General features: G+C 35.4%; 2 protein-coding genes across 4 annotated transcripts in view; one reads left to right on the top strand and one right to left on the bottom strand.

The window, feature by feature from the left end:
• The first annotated feature begins 1,107 nt into the window (after positions 1 to 1,107).
• On the top strand, positions 1,108 to 12,987 carry ASPA (aspartoacylase). 3 transcript variants are annotated; one of them, XM_006265468.4, is made up of 7 exons: positions 1,108 to 1,192; positions 3,640 to 3,908; positions 6,490 to 6,685; positions 8,117 to 8,210; positions 8,881 to 8,988; positions 10,965 to 11,074; positions 11,229 to 12,987. In XM_006265468.4, exons 1-7 carry the CDS (start codon positions 1,181 to 1,183, stop codon positions 11,424 to 11,426), a joined length of 987 nt encoding a protein of 328 aa, XP_006265530.2. In that variant the 5' UTR covers positions 1,108 to 1,180; the 3' UTR covers positions 11,427 to 12,987. The 3 variants fall into 3 exon arrangements, with proteins under 3 accessions (XP_006265530.2, XP_059573720.1, XP_019347493.1); XM_059717737.1 differs by lacking the exon at positions 1,108 to 1,192 and adding an exon at positions 1,548 to 1,610; XM_019491948.2 differs by lacking the exon at positions 1,108 to 1,192 and adding an exon at positions 2,505 to 2,601.
• The window catches only part of TRPV3 (transient receptor potential cation channel subfamily V member 3), a 23,857-nt gene continuing 14,167 nt past the window's right edge, over positions 12,907 to 22,596 (bottom strand). Inside the window, exons 10-19 of the mRNA XM_019491946.2 lie at positions 21,724 to 21,900; positions 20,632 to 20,790; positions 20,005 to 20,106; positions 18,960 to 19,033; positions 18,066 to 18,231; positions 17,446 to 17,512; positions 16,756 to 17,027; positions 15,964 to 16,076; positions 15,253 to 15,323; positions 12,907 to 14,433 (exon numbers count right to left, since the gene is read on the bottom strand). Coding sequence (XP_019347491.1) covers positions 14,339 to 14,433; positions 15,253 to 15,323; positions 15,964 to 16,076; positions 16,756 to 17,027; positions 17,446 to 17,512; positions 18,066 to 18,231; positions 18,960 to 19,033; positions 20,005 to 20,106; positions 20,632 to 20,790; positions 21,724 to 21,900 — 1,296 coding nt within the window. The 3' untranslated portion in view covers positions 12,907 to 14,338. The remainder of the gene's footprint in view (positions 14,434 to 15,252; positions 15,324 to 15,963; positions 16,077 to 16,755; positions 17,028 to 17,445; positions 17,513 to 18,065; positions 18,232 to 18,959; positions 19,034 to 20,004; positions 20,107 to 20,631; positions 20,791 to 21,723; positions 21,901 to 22,596) is intronic.

Raw genomic sequence — 22,596 nt, 5'->3', positions numbered from 1 at the left:
ATGCTTCAAATAAGCATGCAAAAAATCGAGAACTCAGAAATGATACCTTTTATTAGACCAACTAGGAAATCGCAACATTTGTGGCTGTCTTTTTCTACCAAATACATCCCTAAAATCAGCATTTTTTTTTCAGACCTCCTCGTTATTTTATTTTACATGAATTGTATTGCATATTGATTTCAGTTCATCGGTGCCCTGCCCTCAGCTCAGACGTGGTCCACAAGATGTTCAAGCAGCATCAAAGAATAGTTTAATATTTAGATATGTATTGCAGGCTTCATGAGGCAACCAGCTAAGTATGAAGAGCTGGAAGGTGGTCTAGGTGGACCAATGTATATATGCATTTTTGCAATGGTACTGCACAGGAAAACCACGTTCATGTGTAGTTCCTACTTTACGCTGCGTTTTAATTGAAGTAATGAAATTCATCCCTTGCTTCTAGCCTGGGAGGAGATGTGGGAGCTGCAGAGGCTACACCATTTTTTCCCTAGGGAAGAAGCACTTCTTAAGAAGCGCTGGAGATTACATAAACTGGAAACTACCCTCCCCTACAAGGCAGCACGGACAGACACGAAACAGGCTGAGCATTTTGCTGAATTTAGTACTTGTGGCAAATGCAGACACGTTTCCTTTATTTGGGGGCTGCCAAATCCACTTGCTCTCTGTCCTGAGAGCGGATCACTTGAATACAGACAGAAGACCCCCTCTAGAAAACATTTTAAACGACATTGTTGGTCGTCGTGAATAATAATATTATGGTATCTTCCATTTCTTGCTATGCCTCCTTTTGTACTGCTGCAAATCCAAATAAATAAATCTACAACAACATAAACCGCAGCATTAAAACAAACCAACTACTTGCCTGACACATTTTCCAAGGGTATAAATTGTGGGAGCAGCGAAACGCAGTAATAAGGGATGGTTGCCAACATCCTAGCTGTGCGTAGTTGCCAGCATTTTAACCAAGAAGAATGTGAACCTCTCAAAAAGTTTTCTTTTTCTGTAGGGCCACAAATCCACTCTATAATTAGTACTGGGAAACTAGGAGTTAACAATTCTTTGGAAGTTAACTTGTTATAAGGGTATAAAAGAAGCCTCCATGGCTTGAGTCCTCAACTCATGTCTGGAAATGCACTGTATCTTTTCTATTTAAGCTCTTCTTGTGAGACAAACTTCTTGCATGTTAAATGAGGTAAGTGCATAAACAACTGCTCTATTTCGCTCAACCTTTTGCAGGGAATTATGAACATTATACGACATTCAGAAATAAAAGAGAAACTGGATTTACTAGCACTGTGTATTTGCATTTGACAGTTTACTTCCCCTAAGTGCTGAGCTGTTTGCGTTCCATAAAGCAGGATTCAAAGTGCGAGTCATTTGTTCAGGCAGTGTGGAAATAATAGCTTTGGCATCATTACCACTGGGAATGGGGTCAAAGGACGGTAAAAACAGGTCTTTGGTGTAAAATATAACTATTGTTTTATTTAATAAATTATTTACTAGAGTTCCCTCTCTCTAAACTGACAACTTACCAACATGTAGAAATGATTCTAAGTGTTGCAATGACGAGTCCAGCCACACTGAATCACCACAAGGATCACTACATCTGCGTGCGTAGGTTCAAATGTAACGTGTACATTTTTTACGGGGATACACTGCCTTTAGATTTAGTCCTGTGTGCATCCTGTATTCATCTTTCTTTGCTTATATCTACAGCATATCAATCTTGTCTTGCTTATAAAACCTGTCTCAGAGACTAGAGATCTCTTTGCTTGATTGTTGAAATACAAACCATAACAGAAGGAAAGCAAATCTTGGCAAACATGTATCTTTTATACTCTTGAAACATAATGTTTATTTGTATCTATATGGTGGACAAGTGCTACCACGAGAAGTAAAGCTCAGTGCCACCTATAGAAAGAACTGGGATCTGAGACAAGTTCAATAATCTAAATCAGTTAAGTTTGATACTGCCTCCATCCAGGTTTATCTTAAAATGGTTTTAGCCATTTTGAAAGCAATTTATGTGCACTGAACTTCTGCTGTGTTACAGATTTGAACCATTTTCCGATCACTTTTACCGGTTTATATGTAATTTCTGTCCCTAGCCTGGGTTTTCCCCTCCACCCCCTCCTTTAGGAGTTGCAAAAGTTGCAACAACTTCATAAAAGAAGCCTTTAGATCAAGGGTGTATAGCTGTTCTTGGCTTACATCACAAAGCTTGGACCCACCTAGGGGAATCAAAGTTAGCTTAGGGTTTCAGGAGACTTCATTATGGTTTGAAGATGTCATGTAAAACATTCCTAGGGTGTTACGAAACTCACATAATTGCTGCTTAATCTAACTTTCCCTTCAGGAATTTCTTAATGGTAGTTGTGGTTGAGGTTATGGAACAATTATTCAGTTACAAGAATTCAGGTTGTTGACTTGCAAGGATTTGGAAAGGAAAGAATAAATGATGTGTCCCTTTGTCCTCTACATTCATTTATTTTGTTGAGAAGAGGCAAGACTTTCTTACAGTGATACCTTTTACTGGACCAACTATGTTCTGAGTACTGCTGCCGTGATTCTCTCCTGTGTTGCTGCTGCACTGCCTGTGAGGTGACTCCTGTTGCAATAGCTGATTGCTTCTTTTTATGTTGAATGGCTCTTATTAAGTATTTTGGGGAGTAGATTTTATATGCTGCATGGCAGTCAGGTATATTTTTTGTATAATAGAATCATAGAAGTTAAAAATAGAAAATGCCAGGTAAATCATCTGCACTGATACCAAAGCCCATGCTAACGGATCCCAAAGACATTTTGAGGCTAAGAACATTAGAGTTATAGTTATTAACATATTGGATTTAAATTTTTAATTAACGCCCCCTATTCACTGATATGCATTATAAAATTGTACAAAATATAGCCAACACACTTTAAGAAGTTCATTGTATTTGGAGATTAGTTAACAGTCTTGGGGTCTAAATATTATTCTTTGTTATTGCCACCACGGGGACCCTACCAGGAGTCAAAACTCCAGAAGTCACCGCTCTTGAGGTCACAAGTCTCCCCATCATTTCCAGGTTGTAATCCTTGGGAGGTTCTCATGTAATATCTAAATTAGAATACGAATTGTATTTTGTTGGGGATTTTTTCTGTTCACTTTAAACACTTCACTTTTTCCTACTATACTGGCTATGTGATAACGCACACATATAATGATGCAGGATTATATTTGGTGCATCTAATTTGAAGTGATAGAATTTCAGAGATTGTGAACATATAGAGTATGAATATTGTTTCACAGTACAAATTAAGTCTTAAAGTTTTTCATTGGCATAGTATTTGATTTTTTACTGCATAGCATTATGGGCTGCCTGAAGGAATTAGATTTTCAACTTTATGAATGTATGTTTTGTTGATTTATACATATTGCTGTCCAAATATGGTATAAGGAGGCAGGTCTTAAGAGGGAGGAGTATCAACTTAGCACCACCCACATGTTGTAAGAGAAAGCTAATGCTGTTAGACAAACGTTAATACACTTCATTTAACATCTGACCTCAACAGACTTAAGGGATTTCAGATAATAAGTCGACTTTTTTTTGTCTTTTCTTAGAAACAAAAGTTTTACTTTTCTGTTATTTTCTGTTTCAGTTTCAGCAATCATTAAAGCTGCTTAACAGAATGACTTCCTGTTCTGTTGTTCTCGGGGCTCCTGTGCGAAGGGTTGCTATCTTTGGAGGAACTCATGGCAATGAGTTATCAGGGGTATTTCTGGTCAAGCATTGGCAAAAGAATGGAGCTGAGATTCAAAGATCAGGGCTCCAAGTGACACCATTTATTACCAACCCAAGAGCTGTGAAGAAATGTACTAGATATATTGACTGTGACCTGAACCGTGTTTTTGACCCTGATAATCTTGGGTAAGAACAAGCGTGCCTTGTGTATTTTTAGATCTTTTCCTTAAGAGTTGTCAGGCATGTATAGCATAATTTTACTGTTAAAATGTTAACGTGATCTCTACCACTATTGTGAGGATTCAAGCACATAAGCAATCATGACCTTTAGCCTGAAAAGACTAAATAGCATGTACTTTGCTGATGCACTGTATAGAGCGTTTGTGCAACAGGAGGCAAACTGTCACAGAAACTTAAAGACTGTGTTTAAAAATCAATATTGAATTTGTTCTATTTGTCTAAAGCTAAGTACTGCTGTTACCCTGAATTGCAGTGTCATTTCTCACACGTCCTGAAATAAACATCTTATGCAATTCAGCTTTGGGGCTATTCTTAATGCTCCTTACTGGCAGCAATGTAGCAGATAGTAAATCACACAGTTATTTAAATATAGATCAATATATTGAGTGTCTGGGAAAAATTACAAGTGTCCCACAAATTGGAGGAATATTTTTAATTTCAGTTATAAATAGCATAAAATGAAATGTCAAAACAGCCAAAATGGAAATATGTATAATATAGCAACATGGTACCAGGAAATTGTCAATGAAATAAGTGATCACACTGGATTTTGTATGTTAAATTAAGCTGAAAAAAAGTTTAAAAAGTAATGTAGGTGTACAGATTACAAAGGCCTAACTTACATTTGTAAACATTATTTTTCATGAAAACTTAATTCTGTTAACATATCAGTGCTTGAAGTGGCCTTTGGTAGCTTTTTTATGTTTAGCATATCTTTGTTTAACAGGCAGTTTGGTAATGCAAAGGTCTTCATAGGAAATGTGGATGAAAGTTAAGAGAGTTTATTGCACACACATTTTATGCATTCAACTATTTTTACAAGGCAGCTGTGCATTTTCATGTGCACTTTAATTTGGCTTTTTCTAGTGATAATATATTGCTTGTCTCATAAATTAAGGTAAATCATATTTGGTAGCAAAGTTCTGCGTCAGCCTTTTAATTGTTTACTTATCCTATGCATTTAGAACAACTTATTTTTCCTGATTTATTTAATTTCACCTGGTTTGAAAATAAAATGTTTTAATAAATATTGGGTTAATAAGGATTTTTATATCAAACTTTTGCTAATATTCTTCAGTAAATCTTAACAGATCACCCAGACCTTCTATATTTAGATTGTTTTACATTTTATAGTTGAGGTGGAGACTTTATGAAAAGAGAGGGTGAAGTCCTAATCCTACTGAACACAAAGGCACAACTCCCATTGACTTCACATGGGATGTAATTTTGCTGAAAGCACTTAGTTCTTTCTCTTATATCCAGAGACCTTATATCCATTTTCAAACGCAGACCTAAAAAACTTATTAGATTAACGTAAGTACACCATATCAGACATGTCACATGCCTGCTTGTAATTAAATTAATAACTGACAAGGTATAATAAATCACATTTAAAACATTTGATTTAAAAACACCAGGCACATCTACACGAGATGTTTACTGTGGAGCTGTTTAGTTAGCTTCACAGTTAAATGTCAGTGTGTACATGCACAGCACTAATTAACTCTGGTGCAGGATGGTACTACCAGACACGATTACTATCCTATGGCAGAGTTGTTTACTCTGCTGCAACACAGGTGTAGATGCTGATAGGGCTAGCTGGGGCACAAGGGTGCTTCAGTGCAGGGGCTGCCTGCTGGCTAGCTCCAGACCGTAGCAGTCATGCTGCGGAGGGTCTGGCTGGGGCACAAGCTGAGCTGGGTTGGAGCAGCCCCAAGCTGGCAGGCTGACCCCCCAAGGCCTCCTGCCAGCCAGGGCTGCTGTGCCCTGGCTCAGTGTGCTGCAGTCCCAGGTGCACATGCAAACACGGCACTTGGGAGCAATAAACTCTGGCATGAACTGCACCGGAGTTTATTTGGCTGTGTTAATTTCACATGTAGATGTGCCCACTGAGAGGAAACTTAACAAAATCTTGAAGGAAAGAGTTGCAGGTAGCAACATTATGGTTTCAAGAATTTGATTGTCTACGCACATGGGCTGTTTTATGGGACGAGAGGGCCTAAAACAAAAGGTCTTAAGAACCTGATCAGAGTATGAAAAGTAGGTTGCAAGTTAAAAAAAAAAGAGAGAGAGAAAAGGAAGCAAACTATGAAGGATCTTGTTGATGAAGTCCATGATTTTAGGGTAGGAATTAACTGCTGAAAGGCTTCCTTTCCAGTAGAAGTTGGATAGGTCCTAGCAATGGTTTTAGGTGGTGGATAAGCCCTGTCGTGATTTTCTGCCTGGGGAGAGAGAATTTCAGCCAGTGTAAACTGGGAGCCAACATAAAGAATTAAAATCAAAGTAGGAAAGACCAGTTTAGATTGAGTGACAAATTTTGTATTTTACTGAAAGGGACAACAGTAAGACACATTTCCCCATGAACAATAATACCTGTTGAATCAAGTACAAACTCCTGCTAGCCAGTTTGATAGGGTGATTATCAATTGTATTAAATCAGGAAAAAACCCCAAATGAAAAGATTACACAGTTTTGTTGACTACAGAGACCTAAAATGACTTTAATCTTTTTGTATTAATATTAACAGCAGAAAAGTGATGGAAGATATTCCATATGAAGTAAGAAAGGCTCAGGAAATCAATAATTTATTTGGTCCAAAAGGTAGTGATGTTGCCTATGACCTTATTTTTGACCTTCACAACACAACTTCTAACATGGGTGGTACTCTTATTCTTGAAAACTCCGGGAATGACTTTATAATTCAAATGTTTCATTATATTAAGGTAAAACTAATTTTTAATAAACTATTACATATATATTTTGATATGCATTTGAAAGACTGTATTCCTGTACAGGGTTTGAATTACACTGACTCTTGGGGTGTCTGCAAAAAAATTGGCTGCCCATCATGATGCCTTAATAAAATCAGAGACCCCCCCCAGGTTATGATTTTCTAATCTTACGGGGGGCTCTTGTCTCTTATGTGGGGGCTCACCCCTGCCCCTGAACTCCCCCATAATTTGAACCCTGTTCCTGTATAGCAACTTAATGCCTTTATTAAAATTTGTAATTTTTATATTTTCCAAAAAGCTGGATAAAAATAAATTAATTAATGATAGAATTATCTAATATATGAGATTATTATTCAGTTTGGTCTGATATGATTGTACAGATTTAAATCTGTTGTAATCTTTAAAACCGATAGGAACACCACTGAAAAAAAGAAGACAAAAAATACAGTGACCTCTACTTCAAAAACCTTAAATAATATTGCCCTGCTTTTATATTGGTTTGTCCTGAAGTTTGATCAATTAAGATGAGAAAGGAAAAATAAGTATAGTAATTATGTAATTATTATGCTAATTACATAATATACAAACATGAAAAATAAATGGAGTTAGATCCAGGAATAAATACTAGTTGTAATTCTAACAAGTCCTAGAAGGAAGTGTAATTATTGTTGGTAATGTAGCTGATACCGGTTTGAGACGGGATTTTCAGAAGTGCAACCTAACTGTTCTTATTGAAGTTCTTAGCAGTCTTCATGTGAACTTTAAATGGCAACAAAGATAGGCCAATACTTGGTACTTTTGAAAATCCAACCCTGAATTCATATGCTGCAAGACAAGATATTTAAGGATATGTTTCAACATAAGATGTTTCTTCTTTTTATATAGTGTTAGAAGACATAGTCAGCTTATTGCTGCAACTATATGAAGTCTGGCGTATAGCAGCAAGGTCAATAGAAGAAATAATAGGCAGTAATCTAAAAAGGAAGTCCTAGTCCTGCATTATGCCAAACCACGTTGAGGAAATATATTAAATCACTGTGTCTCATAACAGAATTTAAATTCAACTAAAAGAAAAAATATTTGAAATTTAAGCTAAAGCAGCTTGATTTTAGTTTTTGAAACACTGCTCTTTCAAAAACTAGAGATTTCTCTTCCTGTTGGTAACCTAAGGCTGGAACTGTGTTCATTTATATTAGCATGCAAAGTTCAGTGGAGCATGCCTGGCATGAGCTTGGGGAAGGCAGACCAACAAATATAGCTTTGTATATTTTCTAAAGATGCCCTACTTATTTTAGAGCCGTGAAATAAAAGCAACATATTGAAGACACTGTGTAAATCACTTCTGCATCAGTAGTCTTCTGTAACACAACAGCATTTTTAAATATTTGCATAACAAAGACATTTTTAAATAATTCTTCACAGAACGCTTTGGCTCCAGAAAGCTGTCCTGTTTTCCTGATTGAGCATCCTAACTTGAAATATGCAACAACTCGATCTATAGCAAAGCATCCTGTTGGTAAATATGAAAGTTAAGATCACTGAACAATAAGTGTCTTGGTCTAGACATTTTTGTTTCACACTTAATTTTCATTAAATTGTACATACTCTGTGATCAGTGGCATCCATTTGCTTGGTAAATATTTGGTAAATAGATTATCTATTGATTAGGTAAATAGGTGATCTATTCTGCTTCCTAAAGAGTCCCCATTTAAATTGGTTTGCAGGATACAGAAGCCAGATGGAAAAAGAAATGCTGAAATAAAAAGAGGAAAAATGGTGTCCTGAATATAACTAGCTTGCCTCTTCATTTATACTGCAATAGACATTAACCTATAGACAAATCTTGGGATTATTTTGCCTCTAATGTTAATTAAACAGTTATTTTACTAAAAGACATTATGGAGAAGTTCTGAATCTTTTCCATAGCTAAGAGCAGTCTGAAAAAAAATATTTTACTGCTATTTTTTTCAACCTACAAGTGTTATGCTGATCATAAACTCAAATCCTGCTTGCCTTATGGAAGAAGTAACAGAAACTCAATCAGATTTAAAGAGCATTCTAAATATACAATGTATAGTAAACACAGAGAGGCATTTGCATAGAGGCATGAATACTTTTTCTATGCATTCTAAATATGCAACATAGATATTTATACATCTATCAATAGTTCTTCTATTTGTACACAGGTGTTGAAGTTGGACCTCAGCCTCAAGGAGTTCTTAGAGCTGATATTTTGGACAAAATGCGGAAGATTATCAAACATGGTCTTGATTTTGTGCGCATTTTTAATGAAGGTAATAATAGTACAACATGAAAAAATAGAATTCCTTTGGGCTGTGCTAGCAATTCATTACAAGAAAACAGATTTTTTTTTTTTTTTTTTTTTAATAAATGAAGCTAAAACACTCTCACACTCAGCCAAAGAGAACTTATATTATTATCGCAGAATTGATGGCCAGTTCATTCATTTTGGCGTTAATAAATTGATTACAATTGATCTTACTCAAACCGAAGATTAGTTTACTGTCTTTTTTGTGGATAGAGAGAGGTGGCTAGCCACATTAGTCTGAAGTCAGGCAGAAGGTCTGGCAAGGTGTGCCTCTAGATGTGTGGGGACACTGCTCTGACACACTGTAACCACAGCGTGTTGGAGCAGACTCAATTAACTGAGTCTACTGGAGCATGCTAACTGGCGCTCCATGTTTCATGTATTCAGCATAATTAAAGCGCCTCTCATCCCCACCCCCAGAGCACAGGCGTCTTCTGTCTGGTTCAGGGAGGCATGAGCTTTCAAAGGCAGCAGTTTTAAACATGTTGTCATTGGCATTTATAACTACAATCCTTATTTTATTAAGCAGCCACAGAATTTCATGCTATATGGTGTTACATAGCAACATGGATCTGGGAAGAACCCCCAGGGTCTCAAGTCCCATCTCTTGCTACTGCCTTGCTACTGTCTCATGTAATCCTATTCATACATTTATAGCATGCCAAGCCAACATATAAGAATGTTGGACTTGTTAATCGCACTGAGAAAATAAATAATATATTAGATTTCATAGACATTAGGGCTGGAAGGGACCTCAGAAGATCATTGAGTGCAGCCCCCCCACCCTTAGGGCAGGAAGTCAGCTGTGGTCATAGGATCCCAGCAAGATAAGCATCCAATTTACTCTTGAAGGTGTTCAATGTAGGTGCCTGAACCACCTCCGGTGGCAGGCTGTTCCAGGCCTTGGGGGCTTGGACAGTAAAGAAAGTCTTCCTTATGTCCAGCCTGAAACAGTCTTGCAGTAGTTTATAACCGTGTGAATTAGGAATTTTTAAATTTTGTAGTAACTATTGCCCTTGTTTATCGATTGGTGTGCTGAGAACCAATAAGTATAATGAAGCTTGATCTGGAAGGTGCTTCATAAAGAGAAAGTGGGTGCTCACAAATATGTTCACAATGTATTGTGCAGGAATATGTACATAGAAAACCAGCCTCATATGAAAATGGTAACATTTATAATAAGGAAAAAAGATTATATAGATGTATTTTGTACAGAGTTATCTCAGATCATTTCTATGCAGTTTAATAAGTTTCTATTATGCACTTATACAAGGTTAAATATGCAATGACAACAAATCCATTAATGAAGGTAAGGATTTGTACCTGGCTTCCTGTTATCAGAAACCTGTCAAAATGCCTTGCATCCGAAAGCTTGTCTAACTTTATTCCAGCTACATAGTTGGTTCAATAAAAAGTATCACCCTAGGATATTCTTGCCTCTTGAATGATTTCTGGACCACCAAAGCTACCACATCATTCTTACACTACCATTAATGAAGATGTGATTATATTGGAAAAGTTGTCCCTAAACCTTGGGTGGCACTGTTTTCATTGGAAACAACAACGTAAGAATATACCTGTCCCCTGAAGATTCTCTTGTCTATACCTGAAGCAAAGAATTGAACACTTCCCATCAATATCATCCCATACTGTGTAATTCTGCCAAAGAAAGAAATTGCATTAAAATTCCTCTATCTGCAAAATAGAGTATAAGCAGCTGTACTGACATGGGCCGTGTGTGCCAGTGCACACTGGGTCATCTTCCAGCGATCTGCCTTTCAGACAGACACTTCCATGTTACTTAAGATAATAACTAACTAGCAAACTATGAACAGATACAATTGTCTGATTTCAGACATTCTAAATAAAATAGTACATACAATGTTCTTGTTAACTGAGAATTGTTTGAGGTGACATTAAAGATACATTTATCCTTTCTAGGGGAAGAATTTCCACCATGTACAATTGAAGTTTACAGAATAATAGAGAAAGTAGACTATCCCAGGAATAAAAACGATGAAATTATTGCTATTATTCACCCTTGCCTACAGGTAAAATCTATCACACTTCTTCATTTGAAGCTTTTTTTAATGGGAATTCCATTTTATACTGTTTGGATTACAGTATAGGACATACTATAACATCAAATAAGAATTTAAAAATGATATTTGCATCTATAAATTTAATTTATTTTTTTCCTCTGAGGATCAAGATTGGCAGCCATTGAACAAAGGGGATCCTGTATTTTTAACTTGTGATGGAGAAACCATTGCATATGAAGGGGATTCTACAGTATACCCAACGTTTGTGAACGAGGCTGCCTATTATGAAAAGAAACAAGCTTTTGTGAAAACGGTCAAAGTAAAGCTTACTGCAAAAGGCCTCAGGTCCTCTTCATCTTAGAAGTAGACTATTTTAAAAGATTATTGAAATATTTCATAAATACAGGGCCAAATTAATTGCCATCTACTTCATGTAATCCAGCTGAAGTCAGTGGGGATACATGAAGTATGACTATAGAATATAACCCTTATTTTTAAATTACAATTCAGTTAATATTGCTAAGTACTTTTAAAATCCAAAGCAGTCACAATTTTAAGTACTACTAGTATTTATCAATGTTTATTTGGTTCTTTAAGTTACAAAGCATAAAATTTATTAATTTATATAGTTCATTATTTCTTTAATATTGCATAACTATGTCTAAATAATTCACCAAAATTATGTTTCCCCAAATACAATAAAGAATTGTGTGATTTGAGGTCTACATTATTAAAAAATTGCACACATTATCAGGAGAATGTTTCACTGAGTATAAGTTATGAAATACAATGGAAACCAGTCATAATTATGCATTGTCTAATTAATGCGAAAGACAAATATATAAAAAACTGATTTTTATTGATTTACGGCAAATGTGTTTACATTCAGTTTGTTTTAAAGGGATCATTTTTGGTTTATCTGCATATTACTAACAAGAAATATCAATTCAGATGCTTTGTGTATGGCCTCATGGGTCATTTTTGTGTTGGGTCCATTACAGCAGTACTTTCAAAGTTCTACTCCCAAGAGTAAAAATAGTCAGGGAAATAAAACCAAAACAAGGTAATGGCAAATGTCACCCCTTTATAATGTACCCATAACTGAAACCCACTGCAAGACTTCTGTTTCAAGAATTGGAGAAATCTAGAATTAACATGTTGAAAAACACAGCAGGTGTATGGGGAGAAAGGGCAGGAAAAGAAATTTTAAGTTAAGCATTTTGGGTAAAACACAAAAACTAGGCGGAATGGTACAAATATGATGATGATTATCCCAATGCAGGAAATACTCCTCTTGGGCTTGTTGTTCATTTTTTAGCCACTTATTTGTGAGGTTATTCAAGGTTTGAAAGCTTACTCATAAACCAAGTATTCCTAAAACTTGAGAACTCTGAACTGTGCTTAAATTGAAATACAGGTGGATATTTCATATGAGCCCTGAAATAAAGGGCGGATGATATCTTATGAAGTGGGATACATTGCGTTTGGGGTATACAACTACGTTTTTTCCCTTCTGTGCACTGGCTGCAATATGGCATATATAGAAAAATTCAGAACATTTTCTTCTTTGATTATAACTCTACATTTGTTAACAATGCTTTACGTGCTAAGGCCATATGCAGTGCTCCCAGAAATCTTGTGTTCTTACCAGTGTCCTTATTTAGGTAACCAAAATAAATAAATAAATAAATAAAATTAATGGACCAAAAAGTATGATATTTCCCTTTTCCTTTGAGAAGTGATCTATTCCTTATCCACTGTTGCCAACCAATATCCTTTATCTTTACCTTGTGTTCCAACTCTAACATGAAGGCAATAATACAACACAAAAGAGCCAAAGATGACAGAGAAAATTAAATATTTATTAAATTATCATGTTTTGTCTTTAACTTTAAATAAATATTATATAAAAAAGAACAGAATCTGATCTACTGTGCTTATTATTCATCATCAACCTGGTCATGGTCATCTTGTGACTCAAAGATACTGGTGCTGAATGGTCTGGCTAGGCAGTTCTAAGGATCTAATCCAGCTCTTATTACTACACAAAACACATATCGGGATTTTCATCTTTTCTGAGTGCCTCTTTTTATCTTTAAAATAACTCAACAAACAAACTATTTTATCGAAGCCATGAAGATTCAAGCACGTTGTACAGAAATATTAGCAAATTTTCAACATGCTTAAAATAAAAATATGGCATTTAATATATACACATGTAAACAACACCATTCATAGTTATAAGTTTTGATAACCGGTCAACTAGAAAGTGCTACAAAAAGTGCAACATAGTGTTTTGAATGCAGAAAGGAGCTTAAAAGGTCTGGAATTACACTACAAATACTTTTATTAAAAATTTCTTTGTGGACAAATATTTATTTGTACTTGTAGATGAGCTTAGGAGTTAAGTTAAAACCCAAGAAAACTCCAGATGTGGTAACAAGTACGTTGTTTAAACAATAAGACAAACACGCACTGGATTTTTCAGTGGTGATAGCGAAAGGCCAAACTCCTAGTGATTTATACCAACCCAAGCAATAACCCCCTTGAAATGAATTAATTTTCCTGACCTTTACTTTTATGAAAGGGATTTTATACAGTACAAATAAGGAAAAAGAAACAGACATGTATATTCACCCTGGGCATTATAGACAAAGAGACAGATCTTGCAAGACTTTTCCCTTGAGGTTCTGTCACTTCCCACCCCCACCCCTACTTGCAAGATCAGTCAGTCCTATAATGATAACACTGACAACCTCCATGCAAGCACCAATTGTATCCAGAACTTTCAAAATGACATACTTCATAGAGTGGTTTTATTTCAAAGCTGAAATGTCTTATTTCACATTCCAAAAACTTCATCATTTTCAGTATAAAAATGGTTTCTCATGGATTAGAGATACTAGAAGAGATGCTAGAATGTCAGGCCTCAAAAGAGATCTGAATAACATCTCCAAAAGGTACAAATATTGTATACCACCTTTGTTTGATTATTTTTTAACCGATACAAAAAAAAAATCAAGAACCATCTTTGAATATTCTCACACAAGTCTGACACAAGTGGTTTTGTTCAAGGGGCTCCAACTGAGCCAAGACAGAACAGTCCTTATTCCTTGCGCTGATATTTTATGATTATGTGGACTGCAGTCACTGGACTGTCAGTCCATGAAAGCTGCTCCGCCTGCTTGTAGCTGCCTGACGTACAAACACATTAGGATTCCAGTATCTTTGCGGGTCCTTTTTTTAAGGGTCTAAAGATGAAGTACTGCGCAACTAAACAGTGGTTTCTCGCAAATCGTCCATTTCATCAAATGTGTTCAGGGTGTTTTTGCTATTACTTCTTGAATTATCTTGAATTCTGTTGTAATCTAGGAAAAAAAGAAAAAATATTTGCTAAAAATATTCTACAGAAGAAATTCTTTTCAATAATCTAGTTTGGCAGATAGTGTTTGTATTTTAAAATACATGATTAATCAATAAGGTCTATATATGCTACCATATTTTGTATAGGACTACATTTTATCTTTGTCCCCCTCTTTGATAATGCTGAGATTTTTTTCTGCAAATTAGGCTATTGTTCTATTATTCCTCTTCTAAATAACAAAAGGGTGAGAAAGAAGACTGCAACAAAGCTAAAAATGCAACTAATATGACCTATTATGGTGAAAGCAGCCAGGAGGAACTACCTAATCAGGAAGATATGCAAATTTTGCAATCTGCCTCTTTCCATTTTTAGGATACCTAAATACCTTGGATAATTTGGCTCCTACATATTTATGGCCTTCATCCTTTGTTGTGTATTAGCAGAGCCTTCCTCTTATATGGAGCATCACTCATCAGTGGACACGAGGGTCCAACTGCACAATACAAACAGAGTGAGGGCCCAAGTTCACATTTAAAAGTAGGAATTGGAGACAAAGTTCCAGAGTTTTCTTTTCTGAGGAATCATCTTAAATGTGAAAGAAAGCAAGTTTTCAATAAACCTGTGAGAAGCAGATCATTAGGCTTGTAGGGGCGGGGAATAGACAATTTGCTATATTGCTAGAATTATTACAATTTACATTTTAATAACATTCAGCTTTACATGTAAGAACTGCTTAAATATTTTATAAGAACAAATATAACAAGGAAGGCCTTTATAAAATTGTATATTCATTCAAATAGAACAATTTTTACGTTAACGATACCTGTTGCCCCTGGATCTTCATTAATAAATGAAACATGCGTTTTCCATTCGGTCCATTTCACTTCATTAATCCTGTTTATATTGTATACAAATTGCATAATTAGCATGCATTATCTCCAGCTTCATAGCTACAGTTCCTCTCTTGTTTCTTAATTACTTCTCAGAATTGTCACAATATCATCAAATACCTGTTTTGCCAGTAGTAAAAGAATGCGTGTATTTTGCAACATTATGTAATGTATTCACCTATTCTATATTTTCACGCATTGTTAATACTGGTTTAGAACTCACATTTCATAAAGATGATTATGTTCTCAAAGTCTGGTAATATTTTGCAGTTAAAGAGCAACAATTACAAATGGTCATTTTAAATTAACATTCAAAGGAGATTGCAACCAATTAAAATGTACTGCAAAATAGAGATTTAGAAACTGGGCATTAAAATCGTATATGAACATAAATAAAATCCCCACAAATAGATGATTTGTGTATAAGCAAGACTACATATTTCCAGTTTTATTAAACAGTTGTTTGCAGTAGAAATTCTAGATGAGATTTTTGTAAACAAATTACTGTTCCTACTTACAAAATCTAAACCAGTAAAAAATAGTTTATATATTTAAACAAAAATATTTTGAACTGACTTTTGTGTGCATTAAAACCCAAAAGCAGCACACATGCCAGACTAAAAAGTGTGTTAGTATATTATTACCTTAAGCATAATCTAGTGTCATTTTCTGCTACTTTACACAGCTCTCCCAACTTGAACTTTTTCCTCAGGTATTTTGGTAGAATTTTTTCAAATTCCAAAATGGTCCTGGCTCTCTGGCAAAAATATATTATGATGTTAGTGTGGCATTCTTAACCATGTTTAATATAAATGTATTCCTCACTGCATCTATAGATTTCATATCATATTTAAGTGAATCTCTGAATCTATGAAGTGTACGGTCATTGTTGGCATATGATCCGTTATGTTCTTTTTGCATATCTACCAAGGGATTTTATAATCTGCACTGACATCAACAGTAGGAAATACCATTTAATACTAAATTCAGTTGATGTACCTGCCAAGGGTGTGTAAACAAACAGGAAACACAGAACTTCCTACAGGTATCATATTTATTAAACATTTCTTTATAGGTGCTAACATTACAGGACCAAATATTTATTTCAAATTTTGCTTGTCTAAGTCTGGAGGACTATTTATTATTTGTCCCACCTGTCTATCTACTGTCTACCATTGGTGTTTCTAACTGCTCTGACTTCCGGGAAGATGCTCCAAGTTTACATGGCTGCAGCTCAGAGGAGAATTTGGCCATTGCATCTATAGTTTGAAGAACAATACAATATGTAGCTAGCCTGGTTATCACTGAATCAAAACTTAAATATAGATTAACACGATCTGTTATTTTTACAAAGTTCTCTTTCAGACTAGAAGTGGATGGGCCTTAACTAAGTGGGGGAAAAAGCTATGATTTATGGTTTAATATTGCAAACAAACCTGGAGTTTCCAAATGTGCTCACTCTCTTTAGAAATATTTTCCACAGTTTCTCCCATTAATGCGATCAGCATGTTCAGAAGGAGAATAAAAGTCAGTATTACATAAGTTATGAGAATAAGAAGGAAGAGCAGAGGATATTTTGAATTCTGCTGGATCTCCAGATCTCCAAGTCCTATGGTGAGCTTAAAAAGCTCCATGAGAACTTTGCCCAGACTGCTGTAGGAATGGCATTCAGTGTTTTTGGGGCAAGGATCAACCAATGCAGCAAGAGCTAAAAAGAAAGAAAATGGGGAAAAAAAGATATGTTTCAATGTATACATCTCATATCTCAAAGAATAAAGTAGTACAATCCATACTATGGAGAGAGGTTACTTTTCACCCACTGCATTTTGAAAGGAAATAGAGAACCAATCCAGTAAAATACAGCAACAGCAGATAACAATTTAGCAAAGCAAGACCAAGAGAAACTAAAAAGGGGCCATTTAGCTGGAGAGGATACAGTTATCTACACACATATTTTAAACACTCCCACAAAATGGATTTTTAAATATCCACAAGAAGCACCTACCTCTATCTGGAAATTTGTCACCGGAACAACAGTATTCTTATTCATAATAGCACTAAACCTTTAATCTCACAGAAAAGTATCAGTATGTTTGCTCCAGTAATAGTCAATAAATTATATTTACCTACACCAAATCCCAGCAAAAATATGATGTATGCAACTAAAAACTTTATCACATCATGTAGGATGACCTAAAAAAAGAGAAAGTGTTTATCATAAATAGAGCCAAAAGTTGTTTTTGCAGTGATATAAAAATGGTGCAACTATCAAAAAGTGTTTAATTTTATTATGAACCATTGTTATGGTTACTTTGTAAACAGTGGAAGCCTAAGAGAGTTAGTTGACCTGATTTTCTATGATTTGGCCCCACTTCTTGTGCATTAATGGCTATATAATCACAGCTTGATCACATATAACACTATTCTCAGCTAAAGCATTTTGGCATAAAATGCAATTAAATATGAAAACTATCAGCTGAATATATTTAATTGATTTAAAAGTATATTTAACACTCAGAAGTAATTAGTATGATATCCCCCTTATTTTTTATGATTATTTTAAAGTATGACATTGATCTCAAGCATTTTTTAGAAACCAAAAAAACTGGAACTGTCAGTGTCGAATATTTGAAATACAGTATATGCAAACTGAAGAACATATCTCACTAAGATTTACCAAATACACTAAGTAAATATAACACAGTGAGGATGTAATATAACAAAGAGCTACAAATGGTATACTTGCCTTTTGGATCATGACACTATATATCCCCATGGATTGCAACCCCCTGGTGAAATACAGCATGTTGGCCCATCCTAATGCCATAGCCAAAACAAGGCACACAAGGTGTTCTTTGTAGGAAAAGTAGTAGAGGAAGACAGAGAAGATCACAAGCACAGCTTGTATAAAACTGTTAAAAACAAAATCTTGTAAATATTCTTACACAACACACACACTTAAAATAGATAATGGAGAACAGTAATATTGAACTTCCTTATTTCTTTATGTTTAACATCTAATTTCACTTTCCCATCCTGCTTTTTCCTGTGTGTATTAGTATAATTTAACAATAGGAAAGGATTATCTAGGAATAGTATAAGGATCTTGACTGATCCCCCAGTCATGTTTCCTTTGCCAAGACCAGGAGAGGATAGAATAGGAATCCCAATGCTGACTTCAAGCCACTTGAGGATTCCCATATATAAAAGCCTCAACCAGCCAGTAAGGCCAGCTTTATTAGCTTTTTCTCAAAGCAACAAAAAGATGATGAAGGTCAGGATCTGGCCCAATGACTTATTTCTTTTTAAACAAAATATAGCCCTCTATCCTACAGCACTTTTAGAAATAAAGTCTCGCAAGAAATTATAGATAGCCACATATATTGAACAAATACTCCGGGGGGCAGAAGTTTGCATCTATTAATTCAGAATAATTACTGATCAGTTTAACTAAACATGGTGCCAGATAATGAGCAGTGTCTTACACTAAAGTTACATCTAAAATGATAATATTGCCTCAAATAAGTGTAAAGAAATGTGATCGACAGCAAAAGTCTTATATTTTCAGCAACTCAAAGATATATAGCTAACAGAATGAATGTTATTTCAGAAGCAACAACTATTTACATGTTAGGCTTACAATGCAAAGTGGAACCATGCATCTGATAGAATTGATTGAAGGTCTGAGGGTCTCAGCAGAAAGATTGCGACACTCTACATAGAGACATTTATAAAACAGGTTTAAAAAGTAGTAAAAAAAAGTTGCAAAATATTACCCGGTCATTAAAAATTCAATACAAACAACTAGTTTTAGTCTTTCTGTAATAGCTCAAAAGGTACTTTTCCAGAATGTTTAAGAAATTAGTCTGATTGTTCAACTGTATGTAACAGTTAACTTTAAAAAACATTTAACAGTAATGTCTATTTAAATGCTTCACTGGAAAAATCTGCCATAAATCTTTGTCTTCTCTGGGACAAGCCCTAATCCAATACTGTAATTTAAAACATGAACCACTTCAAGGACACGAGCAGTTCTGCTTACTTAAAGACCTTAAACTGACACCTTGGCTAAAATACCTTGCCTAATTAGTAAAAGTTGGGTATGCTCTCTGTATGTTAAAACTCACTGGCTAGGATTTACCCAAAGAACCTTGTCCATCTTGGCTAGGTACAGACATTCAAAAAGCCCGAGGTAGAATTGATCTAAGTTATGTGATTTTCTGTAAGTTTAGATCAGTAGCAAACAGAACACACAAAGTGGCAAAGCTTAGACCGGGCTCTGCCATTTTTAAACCAGTCTGTGTGTGCTGAACTTCTGTTCTGTCACAGGTATAGACCAGTTTTGTACTCTAAACATTTGTTCTCTTATGGGTATAAACTGATTTCTGATCACTTATACTAGTAAAACTGTGATGTCTGTACCTGGCCATTTTGTTCCCACTCTTTCAAATAGAAAATGCTCGCATCATTTCATGTTATATCACTTATAGTAGTATATATACAGGGTCCTTAGAAATGATTAACACCCTTATGCTCATTCATTAGCTGTTAACCAAGTAATTCCAGGTGTTACACAAGTTGTAAAGGCTTCTAAAATGTTCATCAAAACTATTACCAAACCGTTTATACATCTGCAGAAGACATTTATGCATACAATATTGTAATCAATTCTGGACATGTCTTACCTCTCTTACAGCTAAACCTAATGCCCCTAGCATAACAAACAGTTGTCCCATCAGATGTAGCCATCCCATGTTACGTGTCAGAATTAATGGATAAGGTGGATCCTGAAAAAGAGGGCAGGAGTGAACAATGGATGCTTTGAGTTAGTTATCTGAAGACTAAACAAATAAAAAGGTATTGACACAGGGTCCAATCCCCAGGACTGTCTGGGCAGAATTACTATTGGTTTCAATACGAGTTTTTTGCATGGAGTACTGACAGGGTCAAGTCCAAAATGACATAACATATTTTAGGCTGTTTAAAATGTGATTATTTTTCTCTATTATTAAAGAAATAACTTTACAATTTCCACCATCCCCACACACATACATCAAAGAGTGACTGGTCTGTTGTTGCAAGACTCAAATGAGTTTCTCTTTTCTCTTAATTGTTGCTCTTGCTCTTCAATTAATAAACCCAATGTGGAAAACCTTGCCCTCGCTGAAGCCAAGTGCCAAAACTCTTTCACTTCATAGGAAACAGATATCATTTATTTGTCTCGTTGATCTGCCATGCATGTTAAATCTGGTTTGGGGAAGATGGCATTTTAAAATAAAAAATTGATGAGAATTTTCAGTCGATGTGCATACCTCCTCTCCATGGGGCTTGTGGTAGGAGACAAGTGTTAATGTTACGTTGTATATGAAATAAAAGCAACATGAAATAAAGAACATGTGTCTTGCAAACTTTTTCCATTTCATTCGCAGTAGTGAATTCAGGGGCTCCAAGGTCAACATGTCATGGCGGTTCTGTAGAAGAAAAGAATTAGAAAGCAACAGAAAAAGACTAGTGACTGAATATAAAAAAAATCCCCCAAATTTTCAAGGGCATATTTTATAAGCTTCATTTCAGAGCCTCTTCCTGTTAATCTAGATTAACATCTTTGTTCAATGACTAGACAAGTCAGACCCTCAGGCGGCATAATTCATTGGCGCTACAGCAATTGGCATGCGCGATTATCTCCTAAATCAAGTTCACCTTGCTCGGGTGAAAGTACGATGATAATCATTTGAAATTTAGTAGAAAACCAAATTCTTTTAAAGAGTGAAAAATTCTTGTTAATGCATTGCTTAGATCTATAGAACAATGATACACAAAGGAAATTTACTTCTTAGTGATCCCCAATAAACACTTCCTTTTAACGAAGCTACAGCTAGGATAGCAGGCGGCTGTTTGAGAGAGGAGATGCGGCGTGCTGACCCACTAGCCCAAAACCATTTTAGGTGCCATGAGAATGACAGCATTCTAGGATTTGAAAGAACCCTAATTGTCACCAAGTCCACCCCGGCCCCAGGTTTTTTATTCATTCACAGATCCACTAGTTCTACAACCACTCAAATAGATACATAGCCAGTCACTTCTTGAAAACCTCCAATGAAGGAGACTCTGCAACTTCCCGAGGCAGCTTGTTCTGACTGCTCTTACAGTTAAAAACTATAGTACAACAGATAACGCCCCAACTGTGCAACAAAAAGTAACGCCCTAATCCTATGTTGGGATATGAACTAATAGGCAAGCATAACAGGGCTCCGTTTATGATCGTGGCTTCTGCTGCAAAAGTGACAACTAAAGTTGCATTTTTAATAACAGTTACACAAATTCTCCAGCTATTTTATGGGTTTTTAAACTGCAAGTGAATATACTGCTAGAAAATATACAGCTTTCAGTGACAGGCAACTTACACCAATATTTGTGTTATAAACAATAATCTCCAGTAATGAGTTGTCCACGGTGGTATCTAGTTCTGTCAGGTCATAAAGAGAAGATTGAACAGGTCCATAAGCCCAATCTGTGAATTTTCTGGAAAGGCTTCTGTTTGGCTTGTCTTTTATTTCTCTACTAAGAATGTATTTGAGAATCTGAAACATTAATAGAATCATTTGTGAGTGTAGTCTTCTAAATTAAGAGAGCAAGAGCGGGGCACACTTGCCAAAAAAATAAAATAAAGTACTGTCACATTTGCCAAAACGGCACAATTAAACGTATTCTGTAATTCCATTAACCTTTTAGTAATTGAGGGGAGATATTATAGATGACTGAGCTCTGTGAAATATGTACGGTTTTCTTTAATTGCTTTGAATTTTCTATTACATGTGCACTTTTTTCCAATTAAAGCAAATCTACCATACATTCCACTTGGTATTTTTGTTTAACTTTTCTTTTAATCATGACTTTCTAATTTATTCCACTGTTAATTATTTACCAAGCACTCCAAGCAGTTGCTTTCCGAGGGCCAAGTTCTATTCTGTCGTTCCATACAGAACAACTCCAGAGACACGCTTGTGTAATTAAGAGCAAAGTCTACTTCATTTTCTACTTGTCACATGTCAGCACAAAAACCTCACCGCTTGAACTGAAAATGCTGAAAGGAAAACTTCTTAAATTTAAACAAAACTTATTTTTATTTGTAAATATTAAAGCATTTATATTAGTAGGTTTTGAAAGATTTAATTTTATAAAAGTTGATCAGGTCAACTCATGCGATTTAAATCTTGAGCATGTATATAATGAGCAGGCATAAATGCAGAATCCCGAAAGGGCCATTCAACACTATA

Source organism: Alligator mississippiensis, chromosome 14 (genome assembly GCF_030867095.1).
Source record: "Alligator mississippiensis isolate rAllMis1 chromosome 14, rAllMis1, whole genome shotgun sequence".
Taxonomy (NCBI): Eukaryota; Metazoa; Chordata; order Crocodylia; family Alligatoridae; genus Alligator; species Alligator mississippiensis.
Note: the sequence above shows the minus strand (reverse complement) of the source record. Positions and strands in the feature narration are given on the sequence as shown.

Excerpts from the sequence above, each read along its gene's own strand:
- ASPA (XM_059717737.1), top strand. The coding sequence starts at position 1,563 with ATGACGAGTCCAGCCACACTGAATCACCACAAGGATCACTACATCTGC. Across the intron at positions 6,686-8,116 it reads AAATGTTTCATTATATTAAG|AACGCTTTGGCTCCAGAAAG; the intron begins GTAAAACTAATT and ends AATTCTTCACAG. Across the intron at positions 8,989-10,964 it reads TGTGCGCATTTTTAATGAAG|GGGAAGAATTTCCACCATGT; the intron begins GTAATAATAGTA and ends TATCCTTTCTAG.